A 15277-nucleotide genomic window follows, 5' to 3' on the forward strand; every position below is an offset into this window, starting at 1 on the left:
ACTTATGCACAAAACAGTTGTGTTGGTTTGACAGTGCGACGCTAATCACAACCCGACCGGTGGTGACGTCACAGGTTGATCCGCTCAAACAACTCTTCAGTTGGCACCTCGTCTAAAAGTTAGAACAAACATGGAAATGTGGCATTTTGTCAGGTGGAGTTCGCACAATGGACTCACGAAAAAGTGGATCGGAAGTTTAATTGGAGAAAAGACGGGTGGGCGACGCACGCAGATAAATACTAGCGAGATTGCTTTACTTGCGTCTTTTTAAAGTTAAAGGTAAAAGTTAAGATAAGTTAAGTTTGACCGACTGGCATTCCATTATAGCATCCCCAATTCTTTTATGTTTTATGTGACAAATGATCACTAAACTGGTGTTTAAGGCGACACTTCTGGATTACCAGCGGATGGCGCACGTTGTCTCATAAATAAAAACATTGAAACCGCGTCAATATAAGATTCATTATTTTATCCAAGATTATTTTCCCCAAATCTGGAGGGTTAAACCTCTAATTACATTTTTGAGAAAGTCTCAATAACGTTTACAAACAGTTGCTGCACTTGTGATCACATTTCTCCGCTCGTAATATGTAATAAACACAGAAGCAATCCTTATTTTACACTCAATGTTTTCTTTTAAATAATATTCATTTGGTTGGTCAATTGTTTAACCCAAATGGTCCACTTTTAATGTATCAAGAAATCATTTTGAAATCCCATATTTTTTCCTGTTCACAGGGTAATTTAATATTGTTATAAAAGCACCACTATCACACCAACAAGTTTATTTTCCCATTTGTGGTCAAAAGAAAAAAAAAATTGTCAGAATGATGGAATCGACAATTGGTCCACTTCAAAGTGTAGCGTCCCAGCTCCCGGCGCACCGGATTCAACAATTGTTGAGAAAGTTCTCCCTCAAATGGGTCCTAATGAGATTTAGTAAACGTGCAAGGCTTTTGATTTCCTCTTGAGGTCGCTGTTAAGTAAAAAAGGCAATTGGCTAGTTGTCAGGCTTTGCTCACTTAGAACATTGCACTGTTTATTCGCTTACCTTTGTCAGTGCTCGTATCAGTCGCTGCAGCACGGCATCTTCTCTATGCGGACACAGGCTGGTCACTTTGTTGACACAGCTCAGCAGACAATAGATGGTGTGCCTCTGTGACTGGAAGGACAATAGGATTGCTAGCAACTCTTGGCACCAGAAATTGCTGGATTTGAAAATGCAGTTGGATCAGACCACTTTGTGGAGTGAGCTCCATCCCATGCAGAATCTAACCAGGTCAAAGACTCTTTTCCTCAGTAATGTTTGCTTGCAATACATTACGATTAATCGACTACTAGTTTTAAATTCAACATTTATTTATTACATAGGCCAGAGTGATAATATATGATCATTTATTAAAAAAAAGATAAATAAAAAGCACTAAGCGGAACAAACAACGTGATTGATACTTTATAAAAAAAATAAAAATAAAAGGCACTAGGTGGAACAAATTCACGATTTACATTTATTACAAGTAGCAGAAGTGAAGAGAACTATCACTATCATGACCACCATGTCCAAGAAAGGAAGTGCTCCATTGGGGCCCCCTTTCTGTTTTGTTTAAAAAAAATAAATCCCAATATTATTGCCTCTCAAAAGAGTAACTGGCCCAAAAACAACCTGATCTCTTAAGCTACACTTATTCAAGAGACGAAAGAATGAGTAGCTTAGTAGCTAGTTAGCCTATTCCTGTGATTAAGATTGATTAAGTATTATAACGAGTACAAAGGAATATCAAGATTATTGGATACCTTACCTTCTTGAGCACACAAAAAGGCTTCCTGTTAGGTTCCACACAACTCAATCTTACTATATCCTCGGCACCAAGAACGGGATCCTGTGTCAAGATGGATCAAATATGTTGGAGCATCGGATTGTATGACTGTTAAATATCAACATGAGGGTGTTTTGCTTGAAGTCCACTGACTGACTTTTAGCTTCTCAAGCCAAGTCCAAAGCAGGCATGTGAGAACCTGAGGATTCGTCTCGGTCACCAAAAGAGCCCAGCCACATTCACTGCTGTTCAGCTCCTCCTGTTAGGAAGGTGAGTGACTTGATTTTGGAATATTGTATAAAAATGTGCAGATGTGGGAGATGTACCTGTAGAAGAGACGACCGCTGTAGAATGGATTCTTCTGGTGGACTTTGGTCTGCCATTGCCTTGGCAATGGCACGAGCCACCGAGGTCGGGCGCACGTTGTGTGTGCTTCTGCACAACTATTGAGAAATAATCTTGAGTCAGAGCATTCATCACGCAATTGGTAATCTTAAATAGTCGGTTTTGCTTTTACCTCAATGTTGGAGCTGTACTTGGATTGATCCTTTTTGACCGTAGACTTAAACATCCTACCAGAGCTTTTGCTCGGCTGCTTAGCGCGTGTTTGAGCGCGGTTGTTGGTGGTGAGGTGTAATGAAGCTGGGGTAGTCTTGGAGCTCACTGGTCTCAGTTCAGATCCTATGGCATCCTTTGCAAGCCAGGGACCCATCTCCAGATCCTATAAGACACGATACAATAGCATGACAGTTTGCTTTTCCTATTAGAAACAATGCAAATTAAAGCAGTCAGAGGCTAACATACTATATAGTGGAGGCAAAGCGGAACAACAAGGCCCCGGAGATCGTCACTTCACGACAATCCCGGTAATGTAAGTGATGAAATCTTCACCCATCCTGAGTACAGTTTTTTTCTTATGATAGATGCTGCTATACTGTAATGAGCAGTCAAGAAGGAGACCTAGCTGTGTATCACCTTCATGCATGTGTCAGTTCTATTGTCTGAACTATGGTCATTCTCCTCTTTGCCATCTGTAGTGGGTAAAGTCACAAAAAAGCCAATTGAAGCAAAATGCACTTGTTCATCTTAAGACGCTCACTGACCTCGAGTCTCCCTCGATATGGTGATTTGGTTTTTTGAGTGTGTGAAATCTTTTAATACTTACCGCCATCACGCTGAGGTCAGAGTCACTGTAGCTGCGTTTGTCCCGAAGCAAGTCCCTGTTTCGCTCTGAGAATCCGAGCTGCCCATCCCAGGAGGACACAGAGCCCACTCGTGCGATGATGTGATCTTGGCGCAGCAAGGGCAGGAACTGTTTGGACACCAGGGTCTCCCTCACCACTCTGGTCAAAATCCTCAGTTCTGATCTCTTCTCCAGTTCAGCATGTATCTCTGGAGCTGCGGGTAGTCCCATCGACAAACAGGAGATGTGCATGCACAAAAGGTACACCACCTGATGAGATGGCAAGAGGGGGATCAGTGATGCTGTACTGTTAGTGACACAGATAACGATCAAGTCCACACCTTGGGTATGTATCTGAGCGTGCGAGCCTCTTGGCCGTGCAGCAGGAGCGCTTGGCGGTTGAGGTAGTGCTGCAGGGTGACGGGGGATCCGTGTCGCAGGCTGAGGTCTGGGTACTGAACCAGCTGCGCGCTGAGGAGCCGAGCAAAGTCGAACACTTGGCAGATCTGCGCTCGGGTTTGGATGGAGCGAGGCCTCTTGATGCGCACATAATGGACGGCCTCGCTGGGACTGATGCGCAAAGTGTAGATTAAGTAGCAGGCTATCAGGACACCTGTGGAGCAGTCATAGCACAAAGTTGTGCGTTGCGTGCCGTCACGCTTGCTGGGTTACTTCTGATGGAACCCAAACCTGTTCTGCCCAGGCCAGCGTGGCAGTGCACAGCAACCCTGCCTTCCCCCACCGCAAAGGCCAGCACCTTTACCCCATCTATTATGTTGACCAGGGAAGACACGCAGAAGTCTGGCATCCCAAAGTTGTAGAAGTAAACTGCAAAATGAACACACGTGCTTATAAAATCGTTTGGATGGTCTAGTGAAGAGAATCATTGGCCTCAACACCCGGTAATTGATGAGATCCAATTCAGTAGCAGTACAAAAATCACTCAGAGAACTTCAAATGGATGAAATGTTGCTGTTCCCTTGGAACTGTAAGAGTCTGCACTTCTGGGAAGACTTTTCTAAGACGTGGCTCTAGGGAAATATTGTCCCACAAAGAAGTACAAAACTGTTGCAAATTCCCGTGAGTATATAAGGTGTTAAGAATGCGAGTCTGTCTTAATGTCTCAGCCCTGTGACAAGCAATCTATTGTGGCCGTGCCACGTTCCCTGGCTCTAAATCAGTGGTACTTAACCTGGGTTCGGTGAGTCGGTCTCAGGGGTTCAGCAGAGCCTCCAATGCGGAGGTCCGAACACACCTGATTCATCGTGTAAATTCGTTAACAGCAGAACTCACACTGATTTGCAGGTATGTAATTTGTTGCGAGTTCATGCATTGTGTTGGTTCTGTTCTTTGAACAAGGTGATGTTTGTGCACGGCTAATTTTGTGCACCAGTAAAAAACATCTATACCTTGAATTTGAAGAAAAAAAAAAATTAAAGAGGGGTTTGGTGAATGCGCATATGAAACTGGTGGTGTTCCGTACATTCAACAAGGTTAAGAACCACTGCTCTAAATCATCTGGAATAGGCTCCAGCTCACCCTCCACTCTCAACAGGGTAAGCAGTGTAGAAAATGAATGGATGGACATATTTGCCATCGTTGGTTGTTTACACAAGAGTATCGAGACATAGCTAACATACAATACTGAAAATAACTATTTGGTGGTATACTCTACTAGACAGTATCTCACTGTCATTCTCCATGAAGGTCTGGGGTGAGTATGTGAAGCCACTTTTGGGGTCCAGGGGGGGTCCACAGTGAGCATGCTCTCCTGGCATTTGCATGTTTATGATGGATCTAATGTTTAATCTAGGGAATAAGTCATATATGAGAAGAACACAATGCCACCACCCACAACTGTTGTGGACTTCAGACTTAAATTCAAGACAATACCGTTGGAATTGCTCAATGATGTCATACTTGTCAATCAAGAGTTTGGATGGTCGTGCCATGGCAATTATGTCATCAGTCACCCTGGAATTTCAGGAAAGAGTGCATCGTAAATAATCAAGCACCCCTAGGTCCTCATTAGTCAGGTGACAATGAAATAGTCCTACCATGATGAGAAAACACCTCGGATGACCTGCTGGTTTGCTTTCCAACACTCTGGTCCCTCATAACGGCAGTCCACGCCCCCGCAGGCCAGCAGACACAGAAGCTTGGGCGGGATCACCCTTACCAGGTTCTCCCGGGCTTGGGAGTAAGCAGGTCGCGGAACTGGAACATGGGTCTGCATCCTACACCGGGGAGGAGGTGTAGCACCCCCACCCAACATCAGACTGTACTACACAACTGTCTGGTTTGTCAACTTAACTCAGAACTTACCTTTGCAAACGTGTTGGACGGAGGTACGATAATTCCCATTAACTGTAGTTTGTACAATTAATTGTAGTTTGTACAGAAGCACACCATGTAAAGGTGCAAAAAAGTGAAACAGAACACACTTGTTGTTCAACACCGACCCATTTGACTGCTTGCTGACAGGCACAGACCTGATCCATCATTGCTAAGCCAGATTAGCTGTTATAAATGCATTACGCCAATTAAATAGTGCTTGTACATTCACATGCAAACACTGTATCCCAATTGACCCAAAAAGCCTCATGCATTGTTAGTTTTCGTGATAAGACTCAAACGGCACACATTAAATGATAGTTATGGTTCTACTTAAATTCTAATAGGTCTTTCTATTTTTTTGTTAATACAGTACGAGAAACTCCTCAGTGAGATGCATTGCAGTTAGATACAAACTAACCTATTTGTAATCGGGCAAATAATAAATTAACTTCATCTTCAATTGGGTCTCAGAAAAGATGTTTATTTTTTAGACAAGAATTAGGTAACATGAGAATTAAAACCTATCGCACTAAATATTAAGTATTTGCTTGCAAACATTACAACCAAAAGAAATATCAACAATTATTGTCATGCTGATCATTTTTGCAATGAGTACACAATGAATCATTTTATGTATTTAAACAGTTGTTAGATCTAACAATCTTGCTAGCCTTGACAAAATGTTACGAGCAGACTCTTGGTTAGGAAAACAGGGCACCCAGAAAAACAGTACAAAGAAGTCTTTTTTTGTATTTTTAAAGTCACAACAACATCTTCGGTAGGTGATAAGCATAAAGCATGAAAAGAAAGGCACAATGTTCCTTTTTGGATCCATTCAGTGAGAGGCAATGCTGTGGAAGAACACTTCAAAAACAAATCCTGGTCAGTAGCCACTGATCAGAACGTAAGAAACGCTAACCTAATAATATCAGACTGGAATTACTCAAGTGGTCAAATTGCATCATTTTCATGATGACACTCACAGATTGCTGGTCAGACAATAGAATGAAACTTGGACAATCCGACAACACCTTAACCGCCCCTGTCATAAAACATTTAATAAAAAAAAAAAATACTGGCCGCCAGCCATGTCCTCCACGGCTGAAGGACCAAACGTTGAATGTCCGTGTGAAAGTTCAGGCTTTCATCCTTATGGTTGGTCCGCATCTACTTGGACAGCTCCGCAGAAAGCCAGTCCAGTCCTTCGTACAAGCCGCTGCCCTGGGTGGCACAGGTCGGCTGAAGGTGCCACTGCAAACGGCGAGCAGTTAAATTACATGCAATCTGGGGTTGCTTTCTTATGGATCAAGGTGGCGTTGCTAGTTAACTTACCTCTTTGTTCCGCAGCTTGTTGAGAGCTAATTTTTCGGTGAGCTCGTTAATAGACAGGGCGTTGGGGAGGTCCTGTTTGTTGGCAAACACCAGCAATACGGCATCTTTCAACTCTTGCTCACCCAACTAGAAGCACAAATATCAGTCTTGAACTTTGTGCTTTCCGGTATTGTCAATTTCAGATTTTTTTTTCAAAACTGGTCTCAATAATGAAAATAATATTAACCACAATTACTTTGGTGTTAAATAAAATTCAACATTCTTCAAAAGATTCTTTAGATATGAATAAAAACAAGAAAATAATTAAACAAAAAAATATTAAGACAAACACATTTCTTTGAGTTATTCTGTTCATTTGCTTCACCATTAACCTTGTTCTTGGCATGTGCTGGCTTGTGAAAGAACACCTTGTAACCTCAGACAGACTGCATTTAAATTTAGTGCAGAGATAATGTTCCATTCTGACAGTCACAGACAATATCAGAGAGGTATTATTACCATTTAAGCACCAATAATACCCACCATCTTCGAGAGCTCCTCTGCAGCCTCAGCCACTCTTTCTCGGTCATTGCTGTCCACAACAAAAATGAGGCCCTGCAAGACGAAAGCAAAACCGATGACTACGACTCCACAGAAACAACATGAGATTGTGATGGACTGTTATTTGGTGTGATAGCTCAGACTTGATGTGTATGTCTTAACAAAGATCATTATAGACTAATATTTTTGTCATTTACTTATTCTTATATAATATTGGGGGGGGGGGGGGGGGGCTGATTCATTTCATTTACGTTCATTTTAATGAGGAAAGACTATTTAAGATACAAATGTTTTGAGTTACCAGCATTGTCAGAATAAATTAAACTCTCATCACGAGTCATGAGCTCTCCAGAAAACTCCTAATTGTCCATTGGAGCCAATGTGCTTGTGACTGGTTGTTTCCCCATTTGTGCTCTGGGATTGACAGGCAACCAATCTCACTGGAATATGTTCCAGCTCATCCACCACCTTAATGAGGGGATCATTAAACAGTTTTAAGAACGCAGTGAGGGCAAGAGCAGCCCTATGGACAGGTGTGTGTTTTGTTGCAGCGACCAAGACTCGCCATTTCAGTTTGGTCCAACGGCTCGTACCTGTGTGTTCTGGAAGTAATGTCGCCACAGAGGTCTGATCTTGTCCTGACCACCCACATCCCACACGGTGAAACTGATATTTTTGTATTCCACCGTCTCCACATTGAAACCTGACCACGAGGATAGAAAACAAAGACAGATCTTAACACAAAATAACAACAGGCACAACAGGTTGTGGTAAGACGTTTTATTACCTATAGTTGGGATGGTAGTTACTATTTCGCCAAGCTTCAGCTTGTACAAGATCGTAGTTTTTCCAGCTGCATCCAGACCAACTATGGAAGAACATTGTGAAGTGACAAGTTACAACAGCTCGATATCGACATGACAGTTGTTACATCATAGAACAAGCCAAGCTAGCAGAACATGCAGATAGGCTTCAGATACCAGGAAGGCTATATATTTTCTATAAAAAAACAAAAACAAAAAACAAATGAAACAATCTGTTAGGCCGTGAACGCACCCTGACACAATGGGGTTTGGTGAAAACGGCTGAAGTTGGACAGGTAGTGTCCCTAATGTTGGAAAAAGTCGATGGAATATCACGATTGCGTCAAACTATTCTACTTCCTCGAGAGAGCAAAAAGGACTGACAGATTCCCTTTGAAAAAAAATATACTCGTTTACAATCGGTCATTTTTGCAACACTACGTCAAACTGGCATGATCGTGGTGATCTACAACTTGAACACTGCTAGCAGAGCTCCTCTGACAATAGCATTTAGTGAGCAGCGAAGCTAACCATCAACCAGTACTTTTTCAACTCACCCATTAAAATCCTCATTTGTTTTTTGCCAAAAAGTCGACCAAACACGGATGATAAGGTCAGCCCCATAACTGCTAGGTGGTGTTTGATTCCTCCGCAAATACCCTAATTCTTAAAACAAAAGACAAAGGTGTAAGAAATGTTCGATATTATTTCGGCGAATCCCCGTACCGACTGCCACGTCCGGGCCAACGTGGAATGCGTCACGTCATCATCATTGTCTTCTTCTACGGCTTTTATTTGCAGCTGGCAAAGGAGCTTGCTAGTTCATTTCCGCCACTAACCGGACTGGAGTGTGACATGAACGAGTGGGGGGATTTAAATACAATTAGGATTTGTTCACTGTTATTGGTGTGTCTGACCTGATTTTATTATTGGAATCATGCTGGTCAATTTTCATTTGAAAATGATGAAAGAACATAGATTGTACCTGAAGTGGGAGAACCAGAAACGTGTACATATTTTATTAGGTTAGTCAAACTCATATTCTTTCTCATGTTCATATATGTGTAAATCCTCTTATTATTTTATATAAACGTAACTGCTCAATCAGAACACGGATACAGCACCCTGAGCTTTGTGGCCTCCCAATACACATGGGCACAGACGGCGGACACAATACACACACACACACACACACACACACACACACACACACACACACACACACACACACACACACACACACACACACACACACACACACACACACACACACACACACACAACCATTCATGGCCACGATCATTCCTAAGGACTATTCGGAGTGGTCAATGCATGTTTTTGGAATGTGGGAGGAAACCAGGGTACCTGGAGAAAACTTACACATGCACGGGGAGAACATGTAAACTCCACACAGGAAGCCAGAATCAAACCCGCACCTCTGAACTGTGAGGCAGACGTGCTAAACAATGGTACACTGTGCTGCCAGGATTTAACTGAATAAAAAGATGCTTTGAGTTGAAAGTCGTTTTATTTACAGCAGTGAGGTATGGGGCACACACACACAATACAGGACATTTTTAAATTATCTAATTAGAATTGACGCCAAAGGTGGAAATGTCTTTAGTAGTAGTTTGCAATAATGATCATGTATTGTTAGAGCTTGATTATTTGGAAGTTTTAAATTACACAATATAACACTGATAACACAAAATTGACCCATTAGTGCTTATTCCCTTTCCTAAAGCTGCAATTCTACAAGCGTGTACACTATGATTATTTATTGGCTGTATGTTTTCTCAGTGATTTCAACCACAGTTTTATTGTTCAGTTTCCTCTGGTTTTCAGAAAGACGCTTGAAAAACAATGCTTTTATTACTATTATCATAAAAATGATAATTATTTTTGGTGTTTCCACCAAGAATGAAGGAAAAAGAGAATCAGAAGTTGATTTCAGTCATCTAGATCTGCCAGACAGTTTGCAAGGTATATATTGACTCTGGACCAAACTGTTCAGTCAGCAGAAGGATCACCATTCGTAAAAAAGCTACATCACAACTATTTTCTTCCAAACCTCTGCATCAGCAAAATACCTCGATTCATCTTCGTAAATGTAACATTTACAGTCCAACTGAGTCCAGCCTCAAGGGCAGCTATTGGCTGCAGCACAATGGTTGTTTTGGGAGCAAAATAAGAAATTTTTAGCAATTCTGGTGACAATAGTAACAATAATGATAATAGTTCATTTGCAATATGATTCAGATTAACCAACCTATTTTTGGAGTCAATTTGACAGATTCCTTTGAAGAAGAAAGGCACGTTGTTAGAATCTGACTGCCGAACATTTACAGACAAATATACTGCAGCTAAACATTAAGCGCCATAAAAAATGTGTTCAAAAATGACAAGATTATAACTTACGACTCCAGTGAACAGTCCACTGATTCCACAAACGAGGAACAACAGGTGAAGAGCAAATGCCATCTGGAATAGGGAAAGAAAAAAAAACAAGCAAATATTTCTGTCACTATATACTATGTCAGTTTTTCATTTGCATCTAACTAAAGTCAAGTCAAAGTTAAAGTCCCAATGATCATTGTCACACACACATCTGAGTGTGGTGAAATTTGTCCTCTGCATTTAACCCATCTCCACGTGATTTTGATCCATCCCCTGGGGGAGAGGGGAGCAGTGAGCAGCAGCGGTGCCACGCGCGGGAATCATTTGGTGATCTAACCCCCAGTTTTGACCCTTAAATGCTGGGTGCCAAGCAGGGAGGTAATGGGTCCCATTTTTATAGTCTTTGGTATGACCCGGCCGGGGTTTGAACCCACAACCTTCCAGTCTCAAGGCGGATACTCTACTACTAGGCCACTGAGCTGGTACGTGTGAAAAATGGAAAAGTGCAGTTAAAGTTTCAGCAGTAGGATAGGAAATTGTGTGAAGTTACCTTTGCAGTTGTGATGCTTGATACTAACAATGAAAACAAGGCGCATTATATATGCTCAGTTGACAGTTTTGGTAAGGCATATATGACGGCAGTGTCACCCATAGAAAATGTCAAACAAACAAAACAAGATTATGAGTTCCTGTTCGTCAAGAATGCAGTAACTCAATTAAGCAGAAGAAGCTGTTTTGCAATCAAGCCATAAAACTGCTGAGTGAAAAAAATGGGCTGTTTTTAACTCAGCATTTTAAAGGATGTACAGGTGAAAAGTTCGTCACTGGCAACCCAAATAGAGCACGAAGAAATACTACCTCCAAAAATCTTGGTAAAATGTACAACCACAACTGGGTCGCTAAAAATTTGTACGGGATACCACTGAGCCACGTTTTAAAAAATCTCAATCATGTCTTAATAAAGTAAGAAACTTTTGGCCCTGCTTTGCTGCAAGAGTCTCTACACTTGAAGAAAAACAAACAAACAAAAAAAAACCACGTGAACCGAGTCTTTTAACTTGGTTCTCATCTTACTTGATTGATGTTTTGGGTGAGAGGTTTTAAAATAAGATCTGCATTGTTGAGTAATTACACAGCTTACCCAGATATGCAGCTTTTTTCACCTTAGCGCACGTCAAGTATGAAAAGAGCGAACGGGTGAGACTGGTTTCCGGACTAATCTTAAACTTAAATGCAATATACATTCATACAAAAAATTGTCAGTACATTTAATATCTCTGAAGCACTTTCAGTCAAACTGCTACGGTGGCAAGTGCTGTACATATGAGAGAAAACAAGTATAAATTAAGATAAGTAAAACTGCAAAAAAAAAATTCAAAAATATATACGTATGACAAAGTAAAAACATTGTTATGGATAAAAACAAGATACATGCTACAATAAATCTGCATCTTTGGTTTTACAAATGTTTTCATTTCAAAGCCCTAAACTGAGCAGTTGTCTAACCTCACGAGGTAGTACAGTCCACAAAGTTGGTACTTGACTGCAAAAGGCTTATTCTCTGAGCAACTTCATACTGAGTTTTTGAGCTGCTCCCATCCAAGTGCACAGATGGCATGAGAACATAATGTCGGCAAGTTCCTTTAAGAAACAACTTCAGAACAGCTCAAATATGAACAAGGAATCAGTCAAGAGAGGTCAGTACTAAGGTAAAATGGTCATAACTCCACGAGTAATGCCCCAGTAAAAATCTGAGCTTCTGCATTTTATACCAACTGAAGACCTCCAAAGTGTTTTTTTCTGCTAAAGCGCTGCAATAATCTAGCCTGTATGGATTACATTCTCCATACTGAGAAGATTGGTATGATCTTTGTTTTGTACAGGTGCCCTGTGAATGAAATGTGCCTATGAATGAAGTTTTCCTCACCTTGTCTTGATGTTTGCATTTTTATTGATATGTTCAAAGAAACCGTGAAATGATCCAAATTAGGACTCAAGCTTTAATGGTCCAAGTATTACTTGGTTAGTAAGTTAGTAAACAACCTCACAGCACCCAGGACTGCTGTAAGTAGTATTTTGGTTTACCCTAGCATAGTCCCACACAGGGGGTAAAAGAAAGAAATAAAAAAAACATACACAGTTATTACCTCTAAAGTTATTACCCCAAAACATGTTCTAGAAAAGCTAAAAGTGAGAGGCCGGCACGACAATAACCCATAAGAGCAGCATGTCCCCAAAATGAAAAGAAGCAAAGAAATATGGTGGATGCCAAGGTAGTACTGGCAGCACTTCCCCAGTGGCCATATCCACGATAAAGGTGTTTTTTTTTCCTGATTTAAATGAGGATTTAAATTCAAATAAGTTTCATTGAATTAATTAGAAATTAATAGCAACGGATGTATATCCATGGGGAGCACGTCTCATGCTTTGAGAGGCAATTTTTTTTGGTTACTGTGATGCGATGTGTCAGGTAGCCCAAACAAAATGGATGGATGGATGGATGGATGGATGGATGGATGGATGGATAAATTCAAACTTTACCCTTTCGATTTCACTTTAGTCCAGTTATTGTTAAAGACAAATACAAGTAAAAAGTGATGTCAAAATGAACCCTGGGAACAGGCCACAGTTGACAAGCACAAGCACAATAATTATCATAGCTGAGATAATTCAAGTGGATCGCCCGCATAACAATCAAACAACAAATTGACATTACAGCTTTCCGTTCTTTTGACTGGCCCTATGGAATTGTTATGACAATGGCTTTACCGACAATTATGAAAACTCCTGAGTGCGTCATCAAATAATTGCACTTAGTCAGTCTTTAGTTCTTAGTATGGACAAAAAAAATAAAACAAATTAAAAAAAAAAATTCTTTACACACACACACACACACACACACACACACACACACACACACACACACACACACACACACACACACACACACACACACACACACACACACACACACGCACACACACACACACATACACACACACACACACACACACACACACACACACACACGCACACACACACACACATACACACACACACACACACACACATATATATATATATATATAAAAATTCAACAGCAGCGAACAAAGTGTAGTTTTAGCCTGATCTGCTGTGACTGACCAGCCTGCATTTTGGGTCGTGGCTCGCAAATTTACATGCAATTCAAACTGTCAAACTCAATAAATAAAAAAATGAAACTTGAACCTGTAATTCCTCCTATTACCAAAGAGTGGCAGCACCACCCCTCTCCGCTCATTTCTGCAATGGCGACTGCAAAAAAACGAGGACAGTTGACATTGAGGGCCGTCGCTTTCAAGAGAAATGGGAATTACTACTTCGCTGAAAATCAAGGCAATTGTGTTTGTCTAATTTCTTTTTTAAGGATTTCAACCTAAAGCGACACTAGTAGACTAAACATGCTGACACATACGACAAGCTAACAGGGAGTAACCGCGCTGATAAAGTGAAGCAGCTCCGAGCTGAAATGGCATCACAACAGCGATTCTTCACGCGGGGCTGTGAGTCAAAATGAAATAAAAAGTAAATATTACTTAATATTAAACATTACGAAGTGGCCATACGAATAAGGTTGATGTTATAAACCTGTAGACATGACACAAACTATTACTTTCTGAAATATATTGTAAATGACAAGAGCAAAACTCACTTGTTTTAAGTTTTAATAATAACAGACAAATTTGCATTACTTATAACTTCTGTTTAAAATGTTCATGAGGCAAAAATAATTTTCAACTCATGTAAATGTAAGGTATTTCAAACCGTTTGTTCAATGTTATCTGACTCTTCAGATATGAATGAAAGGCAGAATTTGTGATTTTAGAGTTGTTCACATCTGCCTGAATGGCTTATATTTGGGTATTTTGTCATTTGAAAAATGAAGACAATTGTGACAATGAAATTTGTTTTACACCAGTGTGCATTTGCATGAAATTTTTGCCGTTAAAACATGTCTGAAAAAACTATTGGCCCCCGGGCCCCTTCACTTTATTAAATCTGTCCCTCCTTGAAAAAAGTTTGGACACCCCTACCCTCGTTGTACGATGTTCATTTTGTTTTCGCTTGTCGATTATTTTTACGGGTTCTTTTATCACAAAGATATTTAGGTTGCATTACCTGACATGTTTTGGCTTATACTTCCGCCTTGATGAACACTCTGATGAAGCTGGAAGTACATGCCGAAACATGTCAGGTAATGCAACCTAAATATCTTGTTTGTGATAAAAGAACCAGTAAAAATAATAAACATCCCCTGTCACGATCGTGTGCCCAGAAAGTCAAAACCCAAAGCAGAGCTACAACATGATAAGCGCAAACACTATATTTATTGATACAAGAGAGTTGGAGAACATGAGCTAACAAAATTATTTTTAATAATATGTCAGCAAAAGACTGACGTAAAATAAACTTAATTGCAAAATGCAAACAAAAGTACACAATCAATACTAGGTAGTAATCCTAACTACACAAGAAAGGAAAACTATGTTTAATTATGCACAAAACCGGAGAATCATAATAACTTACTAAGCGATATTGGATAACTAACAAAAACAAACACACGATTGACCAGAACCAGCAAAAGCAGCATTCTCTGGCAACCAGCTTCCATCTCATCCAGTTAATTGGAGAGGCAGTTTGCCGCAGAACCATTGGGTGGACTACTCCAGAAACAGTCCAGCCCACCAAAATCAATCCCGCCCACTTTAATCCAAAAACAGCCTTCTACTTTTTTAAATGTTTTTTATTTTATTTTAATCCATTGCAAACAAATGGAACAATCTAGTCAAGTAGTCAGTACTACTGGTGACTATTAGTTAGTGCACGCA

At 40.5% G+C, this 15277-nt stretch overlaps 2 protein-coding genes and 1 long non-coding RNA gene across 3 annotated transcripts; all 3 read right to left on the reverse strand.

The window, feature by feature from the left end:
* Window positions 1-719: 719 nt before the first annotated feature.
* Window positions 720-5487, reverse strand: LOC148396232 (protein tyrosine phosphatase domain-containing protein 1). Its single transcript, XM_088379290.1, has 13 exons — window positions 5326-5487; window positions 5058-5237; window positions 4894-4974; window positions 4691-4809; window positions 3691-3828; window positions 3342-3613; window positions 2983-3270; window positions 2335-2538; window positions 2144-2260; window positions 1975-2076; window positions 1800-1880; window positions 1052-1162; window positions 720-976 (listed from the first exon to the last, which is right to left on the reverse strand). The coding sequence occupies exons 2-13, from the start codon at window positions 5234-5236 to the stop codon at window positions 890-892; spliced, it is 1779 nt and encodes a 592-aa protein (XP_088235416.1). The 5' UTR covers window position 5237; window positions 5326-5487; the 3' UTR covers window positions 720-889.
* Window positions 5488-5797: 310 nt separating this feature from the next.
* Window positions 5798-8783, reverse strand: LOC148396233 (ADP-ribosylation factor 4-like). The gene is made up of 6 exons (XM_088379166.1): window positions 8570-8783; window positions 7997-8077; window positions 7803-7912; window positions 7192-7263; window positions 6670-6795; window positions 5798-6588 (listed from the first exon to the last, which is right to left on the reverse strand). The coding sequence occupies exons 1-6, from the start codon at window positions 8634-8636 to the stop codon at window positions 6505-6507; spliced, it is 540 nt and encodes a 179-aa protein (XP_088235292.1). The 5' UTR covers window positions 8637-8783; the 3' UTR covers window positions 5798-6504.
* A 1241-nt stretch (window positions 8784-10024) lies between these two features.
* Window positions 10025-10570, reverse strand: LOC148396234 (uncharacterized). The gene is made up of 3 exons (XR_015859178.1): window positions 10431-10570; window positions 10282-10309; window positions 10025-10169 (listed from the first exon to the last, which is right to left on the reverse strand). It is a non-coding gene; the product is annotated as an uncharacterized LOC148396234 (long non-coding RNA).
* Between the last annotated feature and the right edge of the window lie 4707 nt (window positions 10571-15277).

Source organism: Syngnathus floridae, chromosome 6, assembly GCF_059516105.1.
Source record: "Syngnathus floridae isolate MCC-2025c chromosome 6, RoL_Sflo_1.0, whole genome shotgun sequence".
Taxonomy (NCBI): domain Eukaryota; kingdom Metazoa; phylum Chordata; class Actinopteri; order Syngnathiformes; family Syngnathidae; genus Syngnathus; species Syngnathus floridae.

Coding starts and splice junctions, on each gene's coding strand:
- LOC148396232 (XM_088379290.1), bottom strand. CDS start 5,236: ATGCAGACCCATGTTCCAGTTCCGCGACCTGCTTACTCCCAAGCCCGG. Junction 3,829..4,690: donor GACCTTCATGGAGAATGACA/GTGAGATACTGT, acceptor TTCATTTTGCAG/TTTACTTCTACAACTTTGGG. Junction 2,539..2,982: donor CTGACCTCAGCGTGATGGCG/GTAAGTATTAAA, acceptor CGTGTCTTATAG/GATCTGGAGATGGGTCCCTG.
- LOC148396233 (XM_088379166.1), bottom strand. CDS start 8,636: ATGGGGCTGACCTTATCATCCGTGTTTGGTCGACTTTTTGGCAAAAAA. Junction 8,078..8,569: donor ACAAATGAGGATTTTAATGG/GTGAGTTGAAAA, acceptor GTTCTTCCATAG/TTGGTCTGGATGCAGCTGGA. Junction 7,264..7,802: donor ATTACTTCCAGAACACACAG/GTACGAGCCGTT, acceptor TTCGTCTTGCAG/GGCCTCATTTTTGTTGTGGA.